The sequence below is a fragment of the Acartia tonsa genome, chromosome 4 (genome assembly GCF_053477335.1).
Source record: "Acartia tonsa isolate MP-2025a chromosome 4, ASM5347733v1, whole genome shotgun sequence".
In the NCBI taxonomy this organism is placed as follows: domain Eukaryota; kingdom Metazoa; phylum Arthropoda; class Copepoda; order Calanoida; family Acartiidae; genus Acartia; species Acartia tonsa.
In genome coordinates, this window is record NC_137263.1 from 37,699,724 (window position 1) to 37,726,368 (window position 26,645).

General features: G+C 31.8%; 3 protein-coding genes across 5 annotated transcripts in view; 2 read left to right on the plus strand and 1 right to left on the minus strand.

The window, feature by feature from the left end:
- Rpt2 (26S proteasome regulatory subunit Rpt2) overlaps positions 1-7,476 on the minus strand; it is a 123,485-nt gene extending 116,009 nt beyond the window's left edge. Inside the window, exon 1 of one of the 2 annotated variants that reach the window (XM_080157944.1) lies at positions 7,432-7,476. The gene's annotated coding sequence lies outside the window, so the exon portion shown is untranslated. The remainder of the gene's footprint in view (positions 1-7,431) is intronic. The other variant, XM_080157943.1, reaches the window with a different exon arrangement.
- Positions 1-15,985, plus strand: part of DNAlig4 (DNA ligase 4) — an 18,383-nt gene extending 2,398 nt beyond the window's left edge. The window contains exons 5-24 of one of the 2 annotated variants that reach the window (XM_080157941.1): positions 7,592-7,704; positions 8,007-8,112; positions 8,361-8,410; positions 8,746-8,788; positions 8,940-9,062; positions 9,476-9,655; positions 10,082-10,267; positions 10,652-10,724; positions 10,966-11,129; positions 11,367-11,439; positions 11,580-11,699; positions 12,137-12,213; positions 12,948-13,089; positions 13,350-13,517; positions 13,861-13,912; positions 14,115-14,170; positions 14,561-14,707; positions 15,193-15,253; positions 15,424-15,536; positions 15,891-15,985. In XM_080157941.1, coding sequence (XP_080014067.1) covers positions 7,592-7,704; positions 8,007-8,112; positions 8,361-8,410; positions 8,746-8,788; positions 8,940-9,062; positions 9,476-9,655; positions 10,082-10,267; positions 10,652-10,724; positions 10,966-11,129; positions 11,367-11,439; positions 11,580-11,699; positions 12,137-12,213; positions 12,948-13,089; positions 13,350-13,517; positions 13,861-13,912; positions 14,115-14,170; positions 14,561-14,707; positions 15,193-15,253; positions 15,424-15,536; positions 15,891-15,970 — 2,127 coding nt within the window. In that variant the 3' untranslated portion in view covers positions 15,971-15,985. Of the gene's footprint in view, positions 1-7,591; positions 7,705-8,006; positions 8,113-8,360; positions 8,411-8,745; positions 8,789-8,939; positions 9,063-9,475; positions 9,656-10,081; positions 10,268-10,651; positions 10,725-10,965; positions 11,130-11,366; positions 11,440-11,579; positions 11,700-12,136; positions 12,214-12,947; positions 13,090-13,349; positions 13,518-13,860; positions 13,913-14,114; positions 14,171-14,560; positions 14,708-15,192; positions 15,254-15,423; positions 15,537-15,887 lie in introns of both variants that reach the window. The other variant, XM_080157942.1, reaches the window with a different exon arrangement.
- A 1,488-nt stretch (positions 15,986-17,473) lies between these two features.
- ric8a (ric8 guanine nucleotide exchange factor A) lies at positions 17,474-25,089 on the plus strand. The gene is made up of 11 exons (XM_080155447.1): positions 17,474-17,484; positions 18,801-18,992; positions 19,408-19,540; positions 19,880-19,974; positions 20,280-20,344; positions 20,782-20,942; positions 21,256-21,426; positions 21,719-21,832; positions 23,293-23,430; positions 23,861-24,025; positions 24,319-25,089. Exons 1-11 carry the CDS (start codon positions 17,474-17,476, stop codon positions 24,532-24,534), a joined length of 1,461 nt encoding a protein of 486 aa, XP_080011573.1. The 3' UTR covers positions 24,535-25,089.
- Positions 25,090-26,645: the final 1,556 nt, after the last annotated feature.

Sequence of the window (26,645 nt, forward strand, 5' to 3'; positions counted from 1 at the left end):
GATTTCTGCTCGTTTTAATGTTGATTCATCCAGGCAATTAGTTTTTTCTTGAATTTATCTGTTGAAGTAGAATGTTTTATTTCCGATGGTACAGAATTCCATGATTCGACAATCCTGTTGGTGAAGAAGTTCTTTCTAACCTCAAGTCTTGAATTTTGCTTTACTAAATTAAGTGGTTCACTTTGATTTCTGGTAATGTTTCTGGTTGTACTATCTTGCTGGAACTTTAAACTCAAACTTATTTCTCCAATGTTGTTTGCCACTTTAAACATTTGAACTAGGTCAAACATTTTTCTCCTTTTTTCTAAGCTCCACAAGTTTAGCTCGTTAAGCCTGTCAGGGTATTCATTTGAACTTAGGCCAGATATCATTTTTACAGCTTTTATTTGAACATTTTCTAAAGCATCTATGTCCGCTGTAGTCCATGGTGACCATACTGAACTGCTGAACTCTAAATGTGGCCTCACATACTGTTTATAGAGTTGTAAAAATACACGTCTATCCCTGTAATGAAAACATCTAGTTATTTTACCAAGGACTTCTCTAGCTTTCCCTACAGCTTCATTTACATGTTTAGATGGTTTTAAATTTTGTGTAATACAGATTCCAACATCTCTTTCAGCTTCCACTTCAGTTAATTCTTCTCCATTCATAGTATATTTGTATCCAGGATTATTTCTGCTTACATGCATGATTTTACACTTTTTAGTATTGAAGTCCATACTCCAAGTTTTACTCCAGTTAAAAAGGTTGTTTAAAGTATCTTGCATTTGATTGGCGTCATTTTGGCTTCTGATTTTTTTGGCTCCTTTTGTATCATCAGCAAACTTCTTGAGTACATTTAGATTTTCAACTTGCTCATCAAGGTCATTGATATAAATTATGAACAAAATAGGTCCTAATACACTTCCTTGAGGTACTCCAGATATAACAAAGATCATGTTTGATTCAGCTCCTTTGACAAAAACAAAATTGTTTTCGGTCTTTCAGCCATTCTTTAATCCATCCAGCAACTTTTCCAGAAATACCATGAGCCTCAAGTTTGATTAAAAGCTTAGAGTGGGATATTTTATCGAATGCTTTACTGAAGTCCAAGTATACAATATCAACAGGTTCACCATTATCCACATATTCAGTTATCTTGTCCATAAATTCTAATAGATTTGTTTGACAAGATCGGTTTTTCATAAAGCCATGTTGGGTTTTGTTTAGGAGGTTATTATTGTTGAGGTGTTCTGATATTTTTTCTCTTATTATGCTTTCTAACATTTTACAAACAGAACTGGTTAGAGAGACAGGTCTATGATTTTCAGGTTTCCCTTTGGCTCCTTTTTTGAATATTGGTATGACTTTGGCATTTTTCCAATCTTCGGGTAGTGTACTTGTGTCCAAGGATTGTTGAAAGATTAGCATTAAGGGATACAAAAGAGCAGGTTTTAAATTTTTCAGCAAACTAGTATTTATATTATCAGGTCCAGGAGATTTGCCAGGTTTCAACTCATCTATTTTCCTTTCGATATCTTTCATAGTTATTTTGATATCATTGAGTTCACTGTTAACATTGGCTTTATTTATATTCGGTTTTGTTCCATCATCTTCAACAAAAACACTTCCAAAATAGTTGTTTAACATATCTGCCATAGCTTTTGGGTCAGTAACAGTATTTTTTTGGGTATCAATCAAGGGGCCAATGCCAGTGTTCTTACCAAGTTTTGATTTCAGGTAGGAATTGAACTTTCTCTTCCCATCATTTCCAGTTTTCTTAGCAATGTTGACTTCGATTTTTCTCTTAGCTCTTTGAATAGCTTTTTTTGTTTCTTTGGCTATGACGTCATATTTCTTACAGTCCTCTTCTCTCCCAGTTTTTTTTTTAGCTTGTAATATCTTGTTTTTTTGTTTAGTAGACGTTTAATGTAACTATTAAACCAGATTGGTTTAGAAGGATTTCTGGTAGCATTTATTTTAGGAACATTTTTGTTTATAGATTGATTGATAGAAGTTTTTAATTCTTGCCAATTTTTTTCTATATTGCCATTCAGTTTTTCTGTCCAATTACCTTTTGAAAGTTCCTCGTTCATAGCTCTATAGTCTGCTTTTCTCCAGTCAAATTTTGTGTAGCTTGTTTCTTCTTCATCTAAACCATGATTAGTTGTAATTAGAAGCATGACGTGGTCACTGTTTCCTAGTGGGCCAAGATTTTCAACATTTAAAATGTTCTCATTATTTGATAACACAAGATCAAGTATATTATTTCTGGAGTGGGTAGCAAAGGTAACATATTGGTGGAAACCCTTGTCAAGACATGTATTTAAAAAGTCTTTACCTTGGCCTTCACAAGACAGGTTCTTCCAATCTATTGCAGGATAATTTATATCGCCAACAATCACACTATCAGTAGGGGCATTTTTGATAAAGTCTAAAAGTTTATCACAATTTTGTTTATTTGAGCTTGGTGGTCGATAGATTAAAATAACATTAGTAGTAAAATTGTTTGTCAAAACTTTAAAATTAACAAATTGATTAAAATCACTTTTTCGTCACTTGGTAAAATTACAAGTCCTTTTCTTGCATATACTAATAAGCCTCCGCCAATACCATTATTGGTATCACATCTGTCCTTTCTCAGATCACTATTTAGTTCGTAGCCACATACTTTTAATACATTATCATTTATTTCACTGTTGCACCAAGATTCTGTAATCAAAATTAAATCTGGCTTAATGTTCGTTGAAGTTGCATTTAGTTCATTTATTTTACTTAAAATGCTGCGTGCATTTAAGTACAGGATATTTAGTCCCGGCTGGACATTTCTTCCTCCTCCTCTGCTCTGTCCTCCTCCGACATCTCCGCCCCTGTCTCCTCCTCCACCTCTGACTGTCTTGTCTTTTTTTTGCTTTTCTCTGTCTCTTGTGTTCTCACTCTTTTTTTGCTCTGTGAAGTCTCCCTCTCTGGAATGTACCTACCCCTTCCTGCTCTCCAACTGCCTCGTCCTCTGCCCCTGCCTCTCATTGTGTTGTTTGTTGGATCTATTTTCTTGCAAAGTATTAACCTTTTTTCTCCCCTGGAGCCTATCACCTTCCAATGGGAGTTTTAAAGCAGTTTCATCATCTAATTCATTGTTCCGTTTATTTGCCTCTTCCCAGAGACCATCCTCCTCCTCTCTCTGTTGTTTAGTCAGATCAGGAACAATATAAACACTTTCAAATGTTTCATGTAGTTTTTTTCTGTTTTTGACAATTTTTTTCTTTGGTTCTTCACAATTTAAACCCAAGAGAATTGGTCTACATTTTTTATTTTCAACTTCTGTAGGTCTAGGACCAATTCTTTTAATGAATTTTATACTTATTTCATCACTAATGTCAACATCAATACTGGCAGCTACTTCTCTTACAAGTTTTAGATCATGATCTTTTTTGGCTTGTGCAGTTCTAGCAGTTTCAGGAGCTTCATCTATACCATGAACGATTATGTTACACTTCTTATCTTCCCTGTCTCTTAATTCAGCAAAAATATCTTTCCTCATTTTGGTTTTATTTTCACTGCATTTCTTTTCATTTTCTTCGCTTTTTTTGTTCACACCAGCAACGTCTTTTTTCAGGTCAGCATAATCTTTTTTGACATCAGCAACATCTTTCTTTATATCCTGTATCTCCTTTGACAGCACCTTCACTTTATTGTTCAGAACCTTCGCCACCTTTGTACAGTGGGAGCAGGACCAGGAGATTGAATTTCCCTCGTTATTTTCATCAACCAGATATTTTAGTAGATCTTTGCTGATATTGGAACAATCAGGGTGGGTGTATTCTTCACAAACTTGACATTGGACACAAGTTTCTGTTCTTTTCAGGTTAGCTTTACAGACTAGGCAAGAGTAAGTTTTCTTTCCATTGTTGGGCGCCATTCTTAGAGTTTTTTTATTACAATATATCCAACTCTCCCCCTACCCTACCGAGATGTGGTACGTACGGGGGGGCCCTAGCGGAACCTGTGAGAGAGGATATGTAAAACAATCACAATAAGATTACAAGATATTACAGAGCTTAGGTGTCTTTGTTCTATTTTTTTTATTAAAAGTTTTTTTTTATATGTACACCTATTCTTTTTTTATTGGGTAGGTATTCTTTTTTTTTATTAGGTTTATTTTTTTTTAGAACCTTTTCTTTGTTTTATTAGGTTTTCTTTTTTTTAGAACCTTTTCTTTGCAGACTGGCCAGAGTGTACGTTTTGTACGTTACGCATCGAATCTGTGTACGTTCTGGACGTTATTTTGATATGTGTACGTAACGTATTTTGAAATTTGTATTTTTGTACGTTTTACGTTTTTTTAAAAATAATAAGAATCAAATATTAGCAGAAAAGTAATTTGTATGTTTTGTACGAAAATTTTAACAAAAACTATAGGTGTATTATATCAAATAAATTCAATATTATCTTAAATTTTCATAGAACAAAAACATGTAGGTAAATTATGCATATTTGTTATTAGAACTTAAGGTTTAAATTTATGGATTTGAAATATATGTCCTATAGATTTAGTTTAAACTATTGAACAGAAAGAGATATGCAGTTGACTAAATTAAAGTTTAAATGCATTTCATGCAACTATCCCTTTAATACCTAGATTTTACGATATTTTTTTCAAATTCTTTATATACTTGGGTAAATTTTCCGAGATATCATATGGTGCTCAGTTTAGGATTAAGAAGTCTTATTTTTTGGTATCTTCAGTTTTTAAAGAATAAGAATCAAATATAAGTATAAAAGTATTTGTATATTTATTTGTATTTGTACAAAAAGTATTACAAAAATAGTATATTATCTATAATACAAAGTAGAATGATGTCTGTCTGTCTGCTTGTCCGTCTGTATATCAGAAGCTTAATATCTCAGTAACCACTGAACCTATTGGGCTCTACTCTTCACGGAATATACCTAATAGTCCTGTGATGGTTTTTTGCTATTTTCTTTGGGGGAGGAACACTTAAAGCTTTTTACTTTCTACTAGGATTAGAGGCTTCGCCCCTAGCCTCTAGAGGCTTCGTCCCCTCTTTTATAGAATCGTTTGTTGGAAATTTGTCAAAAAAAATATAAAAAAAGATTGTGATTATTTTTTTCATTTAGGCTTCGCCCCAGGGTGCGGTGGGGGTTCCCCCACCCCGCTGATTTGCATTAGTTTACAAAAATAAATTGAGGGGTGGTTGATTTTTTTGGGAGGTAGGGTTTCCCACACTCTAAGAAAATAGCCTAAAACTACCACAGGACCAGTAGATATATTCCCTGAAGATTAGAACCCAATCTGTTCAGCGGTTACCAAGATCTTAAGCTTTAGACAGACAGGCATTGATTTACTTTGTATTAAAGACTAGTATTTTCTGAGATCTTTCGCAATAGACAAAATAACCCTATATCCTATTATATGTTTATCCTATAAATCCTTTTTTTCTGTAACGAAGAATCTCGCTAACTGCTGAACTGACATGATCTTTGTGAGGTTGTAGGCTATTTTCTCTGTCCTTCCATATCCCTTCAAGAACCTGTATTCAAAATGGTAGAAAAATAGCCTAAAACCATCTCGGTAACTGTGTGAAGTAGTTATGAAAATCTTAAGCATCGGACCAAAAACTTACTACTTTATTTAATAGAATATACTTAGTACGTAATAACAGGATGTATGTCTCTCTGTCAGTTTATTTGTACCGAAGGTTCTCGCTAACCGCTAAACCGATATGGTTCCTTTACAGGGTAGCTTCTCATAGGTCCTGGGAGAGGGTACAACAACCCTCCCAAGAGAAACTACTCTTAGAAAAAATTCACCACCCTTCCCCTATTTATTCTTTCTTTTTAAAATTGAAATCAGAAATGGGGATGGTCTACTTCCCCTTCCCTCACTAAAAAATTTATTAGCGAAGCTACTCTATAATCACTTTGTCAGTCCGTTATGCTATTGGAGAAACGTGATTTTCTCGGCTCCTGTTTTTTGATTGAATAAGTTCACATTCTACATATTTTCATTGAGGTTTGCCTTTTGGTTGGGTGCTAGATCTATTCCTAGATTTTCTTTTTTTCATGGTTTTCTCGACTTCTATTCAAGATAGACGGCTGAAATTTTCAGGGAATAAATAAATTCACATTCTACATATTTTCAAAAAGTTTCTTTAAGGTTTGTCTATTTGTTGCAGTGCTAGATCGATTCCTAGATGTATAGGTTTTTGTGATTTTCACAACTCATATTCCTGATAGTCGGTTGTAATTTTAAGGGATTGTATTAGTTTTCATTCTTAATACTTCCACTAAATTTCATTGAGATTTGCTTATTGGTTGGGGGGCTGAATTTATTCCTAGATTTTCACGTTATTATATATTTTTCAAAGGTTTTGTAATTTATTTAAATAAGTTAAATGCTTATTTTTTACGACACTACTCTATAGTTTATATAGTTCCCAGATTTCCATCAATAACTTTTGAGCTTCGCTACTTAAGGATGTTGTCATCCTTGTTTTTTACTTTTTATTTTTAAATAAAAAAAATGGGTTTTTGAATTCAACTCCCCCCCCCCCTAATCAAGTTCCTCTAGAGGCCTCTAAGGGCGTAGTTGCTGGTCCTTATAATAGGATATACTTTGTACATAATAACTATTTTGGGGAAGAGTATCACCATCCACCCTCCCCCCAAAAATGAATTTTAATTGCTCACTGATTTTAAGTTAATTTTTTTCCAGATGTCTATAAATAACTTTTGAGCTTCGCTACTTATGTATGTTGTCATCCATGTTTTTTTTATTGAATTCAACTCTCCCCTCCTCAAGTGCCCCTAGAGGCCTTTAGGAGCGTAGACGCTAGTTCTTTTGAATAGAGTAATAGGATATCTTGTGTCTGTCAGTTCGCTATGGTTCTCCTTTACAGGTAGCTGCTAGTAGACTTAAATGTATTGATAATGGGTAACTAGGAAATTATTTAACTTATTTTTATTAGGAATGTACGTTCTTGTACGTTTTTTTACTTTTTTTATGTACGTAACGTATTTTTTTTGTGTACGTTATGTACGTTTTTTATTTTCAAAATTGGCTGGCCAGTCTGTCTTTGTTTATGGTTTTTCTTTTTTAGTAGGTGTATGTAAAGTTATCTTTTTTTTACAATTATGTTTTACAATCAAGACAATCTTTTTTTGCTACAATTAGCAAGACTCTGTAATATCAGGGTTAAGGTGTTAGCAACAGGAATACATATCCTGCGATTGGTTTATTTAAATGTTAGTGTGTTAGGTATTATTCAATCAGTAACATAAATTATAATTTCCGATATATTCTTTCACAATATATTCTTCATTATAATTTTCCTGGGTATTACAGTAGTACAGGAGGGTTATTTATTACACCTCAACTGTTTCTCCAATTCTCAACAGAACATTTTTCCGGCACCCGCCGGGGAAGACCTCTTGTAGAAGTGAATCAAGCAATATTCATCAATCAGTATTTATACATGAAGACCAATGAGTGTATGGACTGCTTTGTAGCTTTCCATCCAACATACCAATGATGCAACAATAATATAAACATTTAATAACATTAACATGAATGAATTTACCACATTAGGACGATGCAGGTGATTTTGCAAGTGTTGTTTACACAGTTATGCTGGACAGAAGTTATCCGGGGAACAAGTTATCCCTGTTTCAAGTTAATCAAAAACTTGATGAGATAGTCAGGTATAATTTTCAAACTTTACCTTAAAAATCTAAGGTAGTGAAAAGGTACCTAGATATAAAATATTATGAAAAATCTAGCAAGCCACTTACCCCTGTTTTCAGGGAACGCTTTTTGGCATATATATTGTCAGAATAGAGCAATCAATGTTAAGAATTTTTATTTTGTTGTTGGCTATTATTTTTCCATTTATTCTCAAAAGTACTTTGAGATATTTTGTTCAGTTGAATATGAAAAAAATACATTCTTCGTGCTTAGCCAAAGAATTATTGTTTACTTATTGTTTTTTATAATTATCTTACAGAGCCACACAGACAAAAGGAAGACGAAAAGTTGCAGAAGTTCTTAAATATTTATTTTTAAATCAGAGTCCTCAAGAACAAAAATGGCTTCTGAGAATCATTTTAAAGGTAGGCCAGGATACAGGGATAGGTAAATAAAAATATGTTTTCTCATTTGTTGACTAGAAAAACTTGGGACTTATACTAAATCTTAATTGATCGGTACAATTTAGCAATGTTTAAAGTTTTCCGCCAATTGTATTAATCTACAGAAGGGATAAAAATCAAAATTGAGGTCGTACATCAATTTTTCCTCCATTGTCTTATCCCTTAAGATACCTGTGTGTGTTCCATACTTAAACTTTACTACTTTTAAGGAGATGGGAATGGGTATTGGAACAAATTCGATGTTCGCAGCTTTCCATAGGTAAGATGACAGTAATGATTTAAATTCGTAACATTGAAATTTCAAAATGAGATTTACTTAAAATATAAGATAGGTATATTGCGATATTTTGTAGGTATATTGTAGGTTGACTTATTTATAATTAGGGTTTGTTATATGGGCTTTCGAGATAAATTGCATGTATACATTGGGTTTCCCATATTTCCAGTCCAAAAAGACTATATAATCATTGTCAAGAAGGTGCTAATTTCCACTTTTATTTACTAGCTGATTTAATTTTTGAGCTTCGGATTTATGGTTGTAAAAAAGTGAAAAAGTAAAAGTTCTATTTTGTCTAATTTTTTATTTTCTTTAAGGGATGCTAAAGATTTATATGAAGTAAATTCAAATCTGAGAAAGGTAAAATTTGTTCATATTTTTTTGAAGCTCAGAAATACTTTACCTAATGAATTAGATAAAATCAAGATTAATTAGATAAGTTTTCTTTGCCAGAGGATATATTTCTTTGAATAGCCTTCAACAAAAACAAAAGTCAAAACTTTCTTTTTAGGTTTGTGAAGATTTGCACGACCCCAACATTCGTCTGAATCAGATTGGCATCCAGATTTTTGATGCTTTTAAGCCGCAGCTAGCTGATAGGATACAGCTGGCCAATTTGGAGACCATCATGAAGGTAGGTAAAACAAAAATCCGTAATGCTATCTAAAAGGAATGTTCCTTCTGCAGCTAAATAAAGTGCTTATTATTACAATAACAAAAGTTATATCACGCATAGTTTGGACTTTAATGCAAAGGTTTATCAATCAAGTTGTTTGTTTTCTGTAGGAGACAAAAATCTTTTACAGGTACAACAAATAAGGCTTTGTGTTGAACCAGTCCTTTATTGGCTAACCATATTTAGGATATTTAACATAGAAGAAGCCTTTGAAATAGTAATCATTCTTAATGTATTTACTTATTGAATAAATGTTGAATATAGATTTGTACTATGTAAATAATGATTAGCTTATAAGATATGACAAAAAGCAGTTGCTCATGCACTTTCCATGAAATAGATACAATAGAACAATTAAATCAATATTCTAGGATAAAAGCTGGTACATAGAAACAAAATATGATGGAGAGAGAATGCAGGCTCACTACAAGGACAACAAGTTCAAGTTCTTTTCCAGAAATGGAAATGACTTCACCGTCGAGTTTGGGGCCTCGGGACAGGAAATCAATAAGTTCTCTAAATTCTTGGCTTCGTCTCTAGATTTGTCCAAGGTATTTTTTGGTTTAGATAAGTTTAGTTTTAAAATATCATAAATGACCAAGCGCTATGTTTACGGTTGCAGCTACAATTTTTAACGGCTGATAAGCATTAAAGGATTGCTTGCGACGTATTTTAAAAACATTTACGATATTGATTTTGCTTGAAAAAGTTCTTTTTGTTACAGCAGCCAATTTGACTGAAGAAAAAACTGATACCGGCCCTTATTTCTTCTGGTCAAACATAGCAGTTCTTGTTAAATTACCAATTGAATATTATAATTTTTACATTATAATTTATGTTTGGCGAAAAAGTTAAGTGCACAACATTTTATATGTGGTAAAAACATCCTTCCTTATGTCTTTTCGCAAAAAAATGGATGTTGAAATTCATTTCTCTGTAAAGAACATCTTGATATTAAACAAACCATGTTATTTAAGGTAAAATCTATAATTCTTGATGGAGAAATCTGTGCGTGGCACAAAGACGAGAACAGGATTGTCCAGAAGGCTGACAAGTACGACATCAGGAATATCAAGGCGGACAACCAGAAATATCAACAATGTCTCATCATTTATGATATCTGCTACCTGAATGGAAAGGTCTTAACAGCACTGCCATTAAAGGTATATTTTTAGTATAACCTTGGAGGGAGAGGACATTGAAATTTAAATTACACTTGTATCCAAAAATTTAACACCCTGCCTACTTATTCGTTGGCTCAGAAACTTAGGGTACTTATATTGAATTTTAATTGGCTTCCAAAATAAAAATTTTAATTTACAGGAGGGATAATTTTCTTTATCATCTTTTGGAATGTATAATGTATTTTAATTTGTCGTCCATTGTCTTATCCCTTAAGATCCCCAATTAAATCAAATCAAGTTTATGTTTTAATGTAGATTTAGACATTGGAATTCCAAATATATTAGTTTTCTTGAAAAATATTCAAGCATGTTTTATTGTATTTAAATAGTTTATTGCACTAACATATTTAATTATTTTTCCAGGAAAGGATTGATATCTACAAAGGTTTAATAAATCCTCAACCTGGAAGGATTCAATTTTCAGAACGTAAAATAGGTAGACAATTAATTTTTTTTTGTATCTGTATTTTAATTAAGCACTACTCTTTTATGTCTTCAATTATGGTTACCGACAGTCCGACACACAAATTAAGTTTTAGACTGGATGCTTATTTCCTTACGCCTATTTTGAATAGCAGGTGAGAAATTTATGTTTACCCCATGTTTATCAATCGGACATCTGGAATTATAGAGTAGTTTTGCTACCAAAAAAGGTAGAAGAAATTCTTTTGTTTAAGTGACATCAGCTGAGGAAGTAGTAGAAGCTCTTCACAAGGCTATAGATGACAGAGAAGAGGGTCTGGTGCTGAAGGACCAGTCAAGTGTATACAAGCCTGGTGCCAGGGCCAACAGTGGCTGGATCAAACTCAAGCCTGATTATGAAAATGGTCTCATGGACACGGTAAGTAAGGAAAAAGAATCTTCCCCTTAATCCAAAACCTGTATTTAGTTGTGTGATGATGGGGAGATTGATACATTATTTATTTAACTTATCTTAGTAAATATAAAATACTTAGGTCCAACAAAATTTTTTTTTTTACCTAAACACACCTTATTGTTGTATTCGGCTTGTTTTTGAAACTTTGCTTATTCCAAACTCAAAGTACAGCTACTCTAAAATATATATTTATGTTTCCAGGTTGACTTGGTAGTTCTTGGTGGATATTATGGTTCAGGGCGACATTCTGGCAATGTAGCCCAATTTTTGTTAGGTAAATCAGTAAGATACTTGTCTTAAATTAACAATTTTTTATAAGCTGCTTGTTCTAATGTATTTTCTGAATTATATTCGACAATTCCTAATTAGTTTAATCTAATTAAAATCAGCTTCCATGACTCAAAATTCTTTCAGGTCTACAGGACACCTCAACAAATCCAGCAAGATTTAAATCATTCTGTCGTGTTGCCAATGGTTTCAATGACGAGGAAAGAGTTGATTTGGTCAAGAAGTGTGGCCCTGGATTGCGTACAGGTACTATTGACATTTATGGCCTAAGGCGTTTTTAATAATGGAAATTGGATATTTCTCCTTTTAATATAACCCTTGGCTAGCTCTGGCAATCTTTAAAAACGTAAAAGAGTTAAAACCTGATATTTTCAAATTGAACAACTAAAGATGGCACTTTTTCAAAATCGGATAGGAAACAACATTGTAAGTCAAAAGATCATAGAGCTTATAATGAATCAGCTAAGCAATCTTAGAATTTTACGCACCTTTTTCAGAAAAGGTTTCTCTAAAAATCATGATTATTTTTTATGCTGAAAATTTCAGTAAATTATTTTTTGTATTTGAAGAATCTTTAGTTGTAACATCTATTTTGTGTTTTGTTCGTATTAATATATTACAACAAAGACATATCAAATTTTCGTGATCATTAGCTTGATTATTTACATGTCTTATTTGTTCAGGACAACCAGCTGACGTAGATGTGACTAAAGAGAAACCGGATGTTTGGTATAATCCTGTAACAGCTCCTGTTTTGCAGGTAGGAAAATATTAACCTTAGTTTTCTGTGAAAATAATCAGTTTTGAAAAAAGCATATGAAAACATCAGTACGAAATCATAGTGTGTGTTTATACTTCATAATCTGTAGATTAAAAGTGCGGTAAAGGGTTCTGGCGGACTATCTTTAACGCCTTATGAAAAAGCCCTTACCATTAATTTTCATTTTTTTTCTCTGTATCGACGGTCTCTAAAATGTTTATCTGTATTAAGTAGGAAGATATCTTTGCGTGTGTCTGTCCATCTTAAAAGATATTGAAGTGCCTACGCATTTTTTGTTCGCTAATACTAGAAGAATTTGATTTCTAGTCGTTTTTTGGTGGAGTTGCATACATTGAATACTTTAAACTTACAAAGGACAGTTCAATTCTCTTGTCATTGGCTATAAAAATTTTGTGGTTTTTTTCCTCAAATAGCCTTGTTGAGCACAGAACCCCTCCTCCCTTCTGTGGTGGTTTTTTATTTGTTTGTTTATTACTTTAGATCAGGTTAAGTTAGGTTTTCTTTGGTACTGGATAGCTTCAAAGTGTTAGGACACTGTAGGTATAGGACTTGCAAGGTTAGAGTCAACTGCAGTTGTTAGGCATAGAGAGTTAAATCTGCTCACCCCCCTAATATTAAATTTATTTTTAAGAAACTAAAGGGTTCAGTATTACAGATAATAATTTTTAAAAAGTGGTATCAACTATGCAATAATACGTGTAAATATTTTACAGGTAAACGCTGCAGAGATGATCTATTCAAGTTCGTATGCAGTTGGCAGTACACTCAGATTCCCAAGAGTCGAGCAGATTAGGACTGATAAAGATAGTTCTTCATGTACCACTCTAGAAGAAATTCAGACTATTAAACTAAAAGGTATGAATTGAATATTGATAGAATGTGTTCTGGTTAGTCATTAACAAAGTTATTTAACAACCCATTAACATCTATAATCATCATATTTTTTATTGAAGGTTTGTCAATTTCCCCTCAAATCAACATAAACTGTCGACAAAAGTTAAACTTTCACTTTAGGACTTCTGAAACAAAGATTCTTTACAAAGCCAATACCTATATCTGTTTTGTAAACAAAAGTCTAAAGTAGTTTAAAGTTTATAAAGTATATCATTTTACAGGCGGAGGAAAACTTTTCGGCAACAAAAGAATCGGAGATCTACAAACACTGTCACAACCAAAACGTGCTCGCATTGCAGATGATAACAGTAGTAGCAGAAAAGCAGGAGGTGGCAGTTCAAGAAGGATACCTGTATTTGTAAATCAACAGCCCTTGCTGGATCTTAGCCAGGAAAAAATTAATAAAACTTAGTTTGCTCTAAAAAATAAAATTTTCTAATTTTATCTATAATTCCGTGGCTATGTCAAATAAGGAATCGTACATAAATTATTTTTTTTTGTGCAAATATATTAGTAATTTTTCTGGCCTTTTGGGGAATAAGCATGCATAGAACTGCTTTTAAATCCGTTTAGCCTAGTTGGATATTAAACTATCAAATTTAGAAGTAGGCCAAATTTTCTGTAACCAAAGACTACCAAACATTACCCCATTCTTTCTTTTTTTGCACTGTAGAGTATACTTACAACTAAAAAACTAAGTTTATCAATTTAATGGAAACCAAATCAAATTAAAGGAACGGATAGAGACACATCATCTAAAGAATAAAGTTGTTGTTGTTGAGCCAGGGAACAATTATTGAAAATTAGCAACTTTATATTTTTATTAAGATAAACAAGCATCAATTACTGGAACAGTCATTCGATTATATAACTCATAAATTATCCTGAATTCTATTCGCACCAAAAGTAATTCTCAGTACACTAATTTTTGTTTGACTTAATATTTTTGAACGAATTGTAAAATATATTTTTTAATGGTTGGTCTTAGGTGTGGATATAAATATAAAGCACAAGCTTGAAAGAATTGTAGCTAAACATGGAGGTATGCATTGAATGTAATATCTTTAGTAGCAATGCTTCTCTATAATTCAATAAACCCGCTTCGTCCGTTCTTTAACACCATGTTGGAGATGCGATTTTTAACGTAAAAAAATTATCATTTCAACTCTTCTATATACCTAAGTTAGATCCATGATATTCTTATATATCTGATTGAGATTTGCGACTTAGATGTATTTGTAGATGTTTTAATTTGGATGAATTTACAGTGCTTTGTTATGAATTAAGATTATATTGACATATTTTAAAATGATAATCGTTTTACAATAAATTTCTTAAGAATAGATTAAAACAGTATTATCACGAATTTAAACTTTGATATTATAGGTTGTGTATCCTTTTCATTTTGCCTCGAAGTCCATTAATTTTTAAGGAACAGTAGAACAGAACTCTAAAGCTGGTAGAACGCATATCTACATAGAAACTATTGGCTCCATCAAGTCAAAGAATATTGCAAATCAGGGCCTAATTGATGTTGTTAAATCTGACTGGCTTCTAGCATGTGATACAAAATTTACAGGTTTGATCTTTTATATTTACACTTTGATTACAGAATATTTGTTTTCTTCTATCATGATTTCAAACACTTGATTTGTCTAAATATAATAAAATTTCGATTTTTTTGACTAGAGCGTAATTCATATAGTGCATCCGCTCGTTGTGTCGGGAAGGTGATAGAACCTCGGTCTAACACTGAGTCATAACTAAAGTCGTTAAATATGATTCCTTTTACTCTTATGTCAGGTGAGCGACATAAATAGCTTGGTAATAAACAGGCGTAAGTCAGTAAAAGGTATATTTTCTTCAGGACATTCAGGCAAAGGTTGTGCAATCAAAGAGTTGGTTGTCTGAATGACATTTGAAAATTGATTTATGACTGGAACCACTGTTCATAAAATAGAAAAATTTAAATATTTGACATTATTTGTTTAAAATATGAATATAGTATTATTTCTATCCAATAAAAATCTAATCTTGTAATAATGCAAATAGCTTAACATTTAGATTATGGACCTCATGACACAGTATTTGCTACTCAAGAAACTTTGAATTCCTGGGAAAAAAGGTAAGTGATTTTCTAATAAAATATTATTTTTCTGGGGGGAGTGGGAGAATGAAGAAATAAAAGAAAATGTATTAATCAGTCTTAAGCAGTTTGTTTTTCAAGTAGATAAAAGACTATTCAACAATTTAACTCAAATTAGTTAAAAATATATAATTTAATAATTTATTTAGGTATGATTCTTATGGTGATTCTTATAAAGATCCTGCCTCCATGAATTCGTTGACATCAAGCCTCAAATTTGTATCAAATTCTACTCAAGACATCAATACAGGAACTATGAATGGTTATTTTCTAAATTTAAAATTTTGTTCTTCCGTTAAGAAGAGTTTATATTCTGTGGTAGTACTCAAAAAGTAAAAAATTACTCAATTTTAATTCTTTATTTTTAGTTTTGATGGCTATTTACATGGTAGTACTTCACGTTTATCGATTGCTTTGTTGAAGTCAAAAGAACTGGAATTTAACATGGATAAAAATTTCTTTAGTGGTAAAATGAACACGATATTTTTATTTACATGTATTATACAACTAATGTTTTACCTACTTTTGCCACTATGCATACTATGTTTAGAAATATGTGAAACTCTCTGTTTATAGTATTAATATATAAGAAAATAATCATTCTATGTTGATGCAGACAATACTGAAGAACTGAATGAGCTAATATCAGATTTGTCTGGCTACAAATATTTCTTATTCAAAGGAAAGATTTTTTAGTAAAAAAACAGAATTTGGTATTAATAAGGGTTATTCCTATTAAAATATGTTGTGATTGGGAATAGTTTACATTTATTATTTCAACTAACCCTGGGTCAAAAAAAGGAAATAAGTGTATTTCATACCTTTTCCCTAATGATTAATCCTTGAAATTTTATTAAAATATATATTTTAAAAATGAATCTTTACAGGTTTAAAGTTTTATCTGGATTTTCCAAAGGATAAAGTGAACATAGAACGTTTGTTAAGAATTCAAATAGAAAGATTTGGCGGGAAGATAATAGAACAGGATAGTTCTACCTTTTCACATCTGGTTCTACTCAATTCTAATCAACAAATTCTTGAAAGGAAAATAAAATTGTCAATCTGTTTAAGTATTTTTTTTTTGGGGGGGGGGGGGATTGAGAGTACAAGAAAGGGTTAGTTAGTAAACGCTAAGATTTTCTGAATTAGATTGCACATTGATTACTGAACAAAAAGATATTCTTACTGACTATTTTAAGCAAAGCAACATTTTAATTCGAAATTTCTGTATAGTTTGCTGTTACATGATTTCCTCGGCTTCTTTTTAAGATAGACGAATGAAATTTTTTGTAAAGATTTCCCTATACCAATTAGCATCCATTATTTAATTTACTCGGTTTGTTTGTCTGTTGGTCATGCTACAAAAGACATAACTTGCGCACATTAAAATTTGTTTGGTTCTTTGCTAATTATGGATGTTGTCATCCTTGTTATCTTAAAATGTAATATATGACAATTATATTTTTTGAACAGGTATAAGGCTATGAGACGTAAACGTTTGGTACATATGGGATCAATATTTCACATGATAACTCCTGATTGGGTTTTTAAATGTATTGATGCGGCTAAATTAGTTGACCCAAGTGATTATACAGTAGATATTCCTCAATAGATTAATGATGAGACGCCATCTTGGATTTTGGTAGAATGGCCTGCACAGAAGTCAAATACAAATACACATTTACTATTTGACTAGTAAAGGTTTTAAAATGTTTGAATTTGTAGGTCGTGGCCGCTAGTGGTTTATGTAACACTAGATAATATAGTTTTACTTTTCGTTCAGACGGCGTTGTAATAGACACCCATATCATTATTATACAGTAGCTGAACTACTAAAGGAATTTGTGATATAAAAAGCTTTAATCGTTTGAATTATTAGATGTTATCTGAAAAAATGCAATTATTAACGAGAAATGCTTTTACAAAATAATGTGATGAAATTTTCATAAAAACATTGTGATATTAAAAAAATTTATATTAATACAGGACCCTAAACGTTCTTATATGACATGTATTTCAAAACTTATTACTTTAATATTTTATAATTTTAAATCAACTACTTCAAATACACACAGACACACACACACGCAAGCACTAGAAGATCACAAAAGATGAAAGAGTAAATATATAAGAAATGACTGAACTAAATAAAATAAGGATTTTATAATCAGTTTTTAAGAAAAGTATACAATTTCAAAGATGATACGCATGTAAATAGTCTCTTTAAAAAAATTCTAAATATTCTAAATATTTTTTTTCTCCTGATAGTTCAATATTATTATAATATCGATTTGATCAAATTGTCAATGTTTTATCTAACAGTCAGTCAAACCGGTGCAGTGTTAATAAAATTTTAGTTATTCTCTTGTTTTGTAGTAATTTGGACGCAAGTGGAATTTTTATTAGCCTATTTTTGGTCAAAGATCTATGAAACGAGTGAATAACTAATCAGTTTTATATTTCTCTTGTTTTTATTGAAGTATTCATATAAATTTTTTTCAGAAGAAAATTAAGTTTCAAATGACAATAATGCAAAGTTTCCCTTATCCGTCAAATTAGACGGCTATGATTGGTTGAACAGATTTATCTCGGAGAATTTATCGATCTGTGATTGGCTGGTTGTTGCCAGGCCTACCAATATACACACTACAACTATAAAGAGAGAAATAAAACAGCTGATTATCAAAACAAGGATTATTGTGTATAAAATATGATAGAAAGTCTTATCAATTTGTAGTGCTTCCTAAATTATTATCAAATAGTATAATTAAAACTTTATTAGTTATTTATTTAAAATGGAGTTGTTAAATTTGCCAAATCAATCCCCAAAAGAACAGTTAAAACTACTAAGTAAATTTGAAACTGCAAATACGAATACAAGAACTTTTAATTTAACCAGAAGTGATAGAAAAACTATTTGGTCCAATCTATTCAACATCGTACAAGCAAATAATTCAGGAAATTTTCTTATTATTAATATTTTATCCTTTCCAAATATTTAATACATGAATGTGTTCTTTTTAAACATTTGTTTCTTTCAACAAATGTTTAAGTTATTACTGTGATTTTAATAATCGTTATACAAATAATTTTTTAAAGTCCTATTTTGAACAAAATTTAAAAATGAAACTATGACTTTAAGCGTTCTATTCTACCTACTAAACTTTTAATTCTTAACTAGCTGCCAAGTAATTTTTCATGCATTTATTTTTTTCAACAAATTATTAAGCTACTACTGTGATTTTAATAAAGTCCTATTTTGAACAAAAATTTAAAAATGAAACTATGATGTTAAGCATTCTATTCTGCTTAACTTTTCATTCTTCACTAGCTGTCAAGTAATTTTTTTATGCACTGTTTTTCGCGCTTGCTTTTTATATAATTCTTGTGCGTATAAGCGGATTGCTTTTCATTAATATACGTGAAAAGCTATCTACAAAACTACCAAATATATCTTTTTTTTCTATGTCTTATTATGCCGAAAACTATTACATTTTCATGGAATAAAAACTGCATACAAATTAAGAAAATTGGTAACAGGTGATGACGAAAAAGCATCAGCTGAAGATAATAAAGATGATGTTGATAACTCCCTACTGAAGCTGAAAGCCCTGACAGCCTGCAGAATCCTATCTCGTGATAGTACAGACCTTAATGAGAGTATTGAAAATGATCATGTTGATCTTATGGCTCAAGTTATTGATTCGTCTAGCTTAAGGTTTGCTATTTATAATTATTAACTAGCGGCTACGCCACTATAATCATCTAGGCCCCTAGGGACACTTGAGGGAAAAGGGGGGGGGGGTGTAAATAGACTCTCCACTTTCAATTTTAGTTTTAAAAAGGAAAAAATGTTCGAGGGAGGGGGGGGGGGGTCCGGGGACCTATGTAAAGCTACATTGTAAAGGAGAACCATATCGGTTCAGCAGTTAGCGAGATATTTCGATGCATAAAGACACACACACTGTTAGTATTTTTAATTAAAGATAAAAAAAAATCATGCAGTCAAAAAACAAACGATTTTGGTAAATTGCGCACTTACAAAATAATTATGAACTGTAACAGGATGTTTTATGTACAGGCCTTAAAGCAAAACTTAGTTACAAACATATTTTAATATTAACATTATTAAGATGGTCCACTGAAGTAAAGTTTGAAGGAAAGAAGGTATTATCTAACTGTATTCAGCAAAGTGAAACTGTACGTGCCTATTGTGTACAGTCAGACCTACTTAGTAAGGTCTTCCACCTTATAACATCACATAAGGTAAGATAGAATGAAATCTGATGTAGATTTTTCTTAGAGAAAATATATATTAATGCTTACTTTTGATTTTTTGCCATACAAGTATATCTTTAAGCCAACATGAATTTAAATTCATAGAAATGTATATATCCTTGTATAAAAGTAACAGGATCTGTGTATCTATCTGTACCAAAGGATCTCGCTATTTGCTGAACCGATATGTTTCTCCTTTATAGTGCAGCTTCTCCTATATAGTGTAGCTTCTTAAAGGTCTTAGGAAAGTTAATAACTATTTTTAGGAAGGATACCACCACTCTTTATAGAGAAATCGCCCCTAAAATATACTTTATTTTTTTACAGGCATATGATGAATTTGAAAGATTTGATCTTCGATTAATGTTTTTGTTAACTGCCAAATGTGAAGAACTTAGAACTGTGGCTAATCAAAAATTAAGGTTATTTACAGTTTTTTTATATTTTAGAAAATGTCTATACAGCTACAAGCAATTTTAAAGACTCAAAAAAATCTAAGTTGTTTAATGTTAGTGTATTAGGTACCAAGACTTGAAGTTTATATTATAATTGAAAACTTACACTTGACACTTTAGCCATTATGGCTTGCTATATCCCCGTAAAAACATTATGACTTCTCAAGCTGTGTCTCAATAGACTTTCTCGTGATTACCTCGCACTTGCTTGTTTGATTTTGGCAGCCTGCAGGCAGTTTTACCTAAATAAATTAATTTTTTTAACTGTTTAGAGCTATTGAGGGCCTTACAACATGTCTGCAGAATATTACAAGATTGCAAAAGGATAGAAAAACAGGTAAATTTTTCATTTTATTTTAAAAATTGTTGTTTTTCTGTTAGATCAATAGTTCCTTGACTTTTAAAAACTCTTAATTTTCTTGTAATTGGTTTAAAAATTGTTATTTAATAAGAAGAAGTCTGTATTCTCGTATTCATTTTGCACCTCGGGGCAAAAAAACTGGTTTTAATCTTATAATTGTACATTTTTATATCAGCGGAAAGCTGTTTATAATACGATGCGAGAAACAACTATAATTTTTTTAGTTCCCATTAATTTTCCATAATCAATAATCATGCCAATTTATGGCTTACAAAGCTCATGCGAAATTGGTTGTGTATGTGTTTGTGTAGGCATAGTTTCTTAGTGTTCAGATCGTGGAGTAGGAAATTTTTAGTTTAAATAAAGCTGCAAGCTATGATATTTCTTATGTGATTATTTTGCCTTCAATTTAGTTCCATCTGATGAAGCTGTGTATATGGGGGAGTTGTTGAAGCTGTTGTTCAACGTGACCCTGGCTGTTGACCAGGCTGATGACAAGGACAAGTTGGTGCGGCTTTGCACAGCTCTGGATCATGCTATTAATCTTCCTTTCCATTCAGATGCAGATCAACAGGTACATAGTCATACTCTTAAGCAAAAACATATCTAGAATTAGTTGAGAAAAAAGAAATAACGTTAAATAAAGTAAACAGTTTTTATTTTTAATTTGTTGTTTCAAATGAATTTATAACATCTATGTGATGGTATAGTTTGATAGGCCCAAGTTTCTGCATAGATTTGACCTAACCAAGAAAAAAAAATAAGAAAAATTAATTATGTGATTACTAGTTACATTTCTTAATATAAGTAGGTTTATACATAGCAATAAATTATTTTCTTCATGTTATAGTGTTATTATTTTAATTGGGTTTAATTTTGTTATTTAGAATGTAATAACTAATATGATTGGGTTGCTAACCAACATGTTGGACACGAAGGACCCTACCCTAGTCATCTTCCCTCCTAACAACACAAACAACATCGACAAGTTGCTCAATTTTCTCATGAAAATTCTCGAGAGCATGGATAGTAACGACGGCAATTTACTGGGATTAAAGGTAATTTTCATTATTGTCCAGAAATTTTAGAGTAAAGCTGATAAACATCGGTGGGGGGTTACGGGGTTATCACATATCCCCCAGCCCTAAAGAAAGGTTTGAAGGGTATTATCCTAAAATAAAAAAGGGGCTAAAGACAATCCCCCACCTTGAGACTTTATACCTCCCTTTCCCAAAACAAAAAAAATATATAAAAGCTTGGACGTCATTGAGACATCTACCGGGCATTTATTATCGATTAAATGTATTAAAAAGATAAAGATTAAAGCTACAATTTTGTCTTCCTTTTCAGCAAGAGATCTCCCCTGTCCTAATGGTGTTGTGGGGTGTTAGTAAACTTCACCCGCATGTAAGAAAATATTTGAAAAGTGTTATTCTACCTCCACTAACAACTGAAGATCTAAAGGTGAGCTTTCATTTCAAAATACAAGACTAGCGGTGAAACATTTATATTGTTTCATATCTTTCCATCCTATTATTCCAGAGAACAAAGGAAAATTATTCTTTTTGGTAAAAGAAGGTGTATCAACTTTTTTTTTTATGGCTAGCCGGTTCTTTTAGTAAGTAGTAGATGTAAAATTTTTCATAGAATTCAGATATGCAATCGGTTTTTTTTGTAGACCTCTTATTTTTTAAGTAATTTAAGTTTTTTAAAAATATAATTAAGTCGGTTTTAAGGTACTAAAACGCAACAAAATAAAAGAAGAAAATGGCCAGTAAGAACAAAAATAGTAAGATCTTTAATTTGACACCTTACTTTTAAAATTCTGTTGAGTAATTATTGAAAAAATCTATTTTTTTAACCTCGGTTTAATAAAAACTTTAGACCTAAATATTTTCTCAAACAGACATAAAAAACATGGGTTCATATATACCTTTAGAATCAGAAAAATATTACGAATCCATTGTAAGCAAAATTGAAAAAAAGTAAAAAAATATAAAAATATAAAAATGGCCAATTGTATTTTTTGTTCTGGCAACACTATTGTCTTCCCTTTTTTACCCGCTCTTTACCCCCTCTATACCCCCTTCCCATTTTTATACCCAATTCAAAAGTTAAGACGTTGCCTGTACAATATAATATGATATTTTCATATAATTCCTTTTATTGTAGTTTATATACTATATTGTAAACTTTTTTTTCAATTTTGCTTACAATGGATTCGTAATATTTTTCTGATTCTAAAGGTATATATGAACCCATATTTTTTTACTTGTGAAATGATAAAATTGAGTTCAAAGTTTTTATTCTCGTGGGTTTAAAAAAATCGATTTTTTCAATAATTACCTGACAGAATTGAAAAAGTAAGGTGTCAAATTAAAGATCTTACTATTTTTGTTCATAATGGCCATTTTCTTTCTTTTTTTTGTTGCATTTTAGTACCTTAAAATCGACTTAATTTTTTTTTTTTTAAACTTAAATTACTTAAAAAATAAGAGGTCTACAAAAAAACCGATTGCATATCTGAATTCTGTGAAAAATTTTACATCTACTACTTACTAAAAGGACCGGCTAGCTATAAAAAAAAAAGTTGATACAACTTCTTTTAAAAGAAATAGGCTGTCGTTCTTTCGATTCAGACTTCGCCCAACATCGAGACGCTAAGGAAACGCACCAACAGATTGTATTAAGCCTGTTTCCATGCATCTTATACCAACAACAAAATTGATTCGGGAAAAAATCACGAAACCTATACGTGTTTTTCAGCTGTTGTTGGAGTGCAACACATAGTAAAATTGACGACCTCTCCATTTGTCCCTCAAATATTAATTTAGATTTATTTCGCTTGTTGATTATAGCTTATTCCTGGTTTGCATGCAGCTGAATTGCTGCGAAACGAGTGAATAAATATATAAATAATTTAGAGGAAGCCAGAAGAGGGAGGAAGCCCGAAGGCGAGACTGGTGAAGCTGTTTACAAATGCTGACACTCAGATATCCATGATGGCCGCTGAATTCATTTTTGTCCTTTGCAAGCATAACGTTGGCAAAATGGTGAAACAGGTAGAAATTAGAAAATTAAGAATCTAACGAGGACATGTTTATTCATGAGTAGCGCATCAGTAACAATTAAACAGTTTTATAATGAAGGAGAGTAAAGAACAATAATTTTGAGTAGGTAGAGATAAGGCTATGTATTGCGTTTTTGGCAGTTATTGTAAAACATAATAAAAATAATGAAAAAAGTACTTACTTTGTAAGTTCGCTCGGCAATTTTAGTTATAGTGCATAGAAGAATAAAGAAATTTCCGATGATCTTAAGCAATAAATCATCTATTTCATAAATAACTCCAACTGTTTGGTTTCTTTTTAATTTTAAGATTTTTCATGTTAAAGAGCTTTGCTGCTTTAGATTTATCATCATGTTTTATAAGCATTAAATTTCAATTGTTTTTTATTTAATTATTTTGATTAACCGCTTTTTTTTATTCAGACAGGGTACGGGCATGCCGCGGGGCTGCTGGCTCGCAGGGGGCTTATGATGGGGGGCAGGGGGGATGAGGAGTTCTCCTCCGACTCTGAGGGGGAGCAGGAAGAGGAGGAGGGGTATAAGAAGGAGGCGCACAAAGTCAACCCCATCACTAACGTAGTTGAGGAGGTAATAAATGATCTTATTAGCAAACAAGGACGATAATATTTTAAATAATCCTTTTGTTTATAAATTGTGTATGCATTTCAACATAGTTAAATATTTACAGTCAGACAGTTAATAATAAAGATATTTAATGGACCAAACTAGTACATTTTTTAGCGGGAGGAGGGGTCAGTTTGAAACACAAAATATAGATAAAATGATCTTTTAGATTTTAGATTTATTTCGGTATGTTTTTTATGCGGTTGATTTTTTTCCATTTGGACAAAACAATTTCCTGCATTTTATTTATTTAACAGGAACGACCAAGTCCATTTGAGGGTATGAGCGATGAACAGAAAGAGTATGAAGCCATGAAGATGGTTAATATGATCAACGACCTCATGAAGACAGGCATCATCAAGCCGGCGACTGTTGGACCTGATGGCAAACCTGTGGAGGTGGAGCATGTGCTGCAACTCCAGGAGGGGCTCAACATACCTCCAACATCAGATGATCAGTCAGACTCAGATTAGGTTTCAAAGCCACGTAATCCTATTCGTTGGCTAAAATCTTTGGGCACTTTAATTTAATTAAGATTGTTTGCTTGCAAACTAGCAATGTCCAAACATTTCAGTCAATGATATTGATATATAGAATTGGTAATTTTAAGTGTCACGTACATTAATTTATCGTCCATTGTCTTATCCCCCAAGATCCCTGATCTCGCGTCTCGTGAAGTCGTTTTAATCTTATTATGTGACCAGATATTTAATTACTAGCTTTATGTTATTTTATTCATCTTGCTTAGGTAATAAAATTAATTCCGTGCAAATGTTTTGAATAACTAGGACAATTTGTCCTTAACTAGAACAAGCCAGCTATATCTCCAGCTAAAAAGATAAAACTTGTTTTTAGTATTTGTCGCTTCAAAAAAAATAATGACACTAAAATATACATTTACCTACCTTATATAATTTTACATTTTATTTGCATTTTTATCAATGTTTGTTTTATCTGTAAAAATTGTTTTGTATTCGTTATATGTTATCGTGAATGTGATATTATTAAAAAATAAATCATAAAATATAGTAAGTTAAGTTTAAGCTGGTTAAATTTGTAAGTTGGGTGTGATACATTCCCTAATTTTCATATTTTTCTAAGGTATCTATATCTCAGTGATATTTGATAAAACTCCACATAACCTAACCTAAGACTCGAGTTGCAGAACACGAGACTAGCCATGTATGCAATATCTGTATTTTAAAGTTAGAATGTTTTTCAATCTATTAAAATTAAGTTTCACTTTTCGGTGTTTGTTTCGGTTTTAGCCATTATTTTCAATTCATTTTGTCTCCTTCATGTGAGTAATTTCTTTTTTGTTTAATAGATGCTAAAGTAAAATTATAATGTGGATAATTTCGAAAATCCAAGTTTGATATAAAATGCTAGGTAAAAGACCACATTTTGAAGGGTATTTTTCCACATGTGGTATTAATTAATTTCCCTTATTTATTGTCTAGTGCACAGCTACTCCGTTACTTGCACGTTCGTTTAGCAGAGCTATGTAAAGGCATAGACAGAGGGGACAATGGTGATTAAATTACTGATTAATCCAATATTTTCTCATGACTGTTACCTGCAATGGCAGAAATTTAAGAATGATACCTATAAGAATATTGACAGGGAGGAAGGGACATTGGGCTGTTTGTTTATTACACTAAGCCTCAAAGTTTTCTAATAACGTTTTTCTTATTCGTTGGCTTAACATCTTTGGAGACTTGAAATTTGATAGGTTGGTTTAATAAGTTGAGTGTCTAAGTATTTCAACTACTAATTTTAATCTACAAAAGGGATAATTTGGGATGTATGTCAATTTATCGGCCATTATCTCATCTATTTAGATCCCTAATTTTCCATCAAACTAATGTAATCTAGCTATATTTAGAGGAATATTAAACACATTTTGACTCAAGATTAATTAGTTATATTTTGCATATTTTACCAGCAAAATAATTTCATTATTTTGTTGTTTCGCTAAGGACGTAGTTACCCTTGTCTTATATTAATTTGATGTATTGGAATGGCTAATATAAACAGGATGACATATTCCATAAGTAGCGAAGCTAAAAAGCCAAAGTATATTAAAAAGCAGATACTCACTGACTCAGTGTCCCCAGAGCACTACCAATGGACTATATGAGCTATAGAGCAAATGCCCATAAGTCTGCAGAATCATCACAAAAAAAACAGCCGGTTTTCCAGGATAGCAGCTGAGTAAATCAAGCATATTTATTTACACAGAAAACAAAATTTCCTGAGAATTTCCGACGAACAAATATTTACGTTTCTCCACGGAGGCATAGAGTAGCTTTGCTTGAAAATTAGGTTAGCTCTGAATCCCTCCCCCAATTATTTATTATGGTATTTCCTCATCTGTAAAATTTTATTGCGCGCATCTTAATATGACAGAGCCCCCCCCCCCCTTTTTTTTTCCCTTCTGCTCCACTTTCAATACTACTTTCCCCCATAAGTGTTGCCATTAATTAGAATTTGTCGCGAGTGTGTGTGTGTGTGAGAGCGCACTAATTAGTTATTCCCACCCTTTTTTTATGTGACCCCCCAAGAGTGACCCCCTACCCAAATA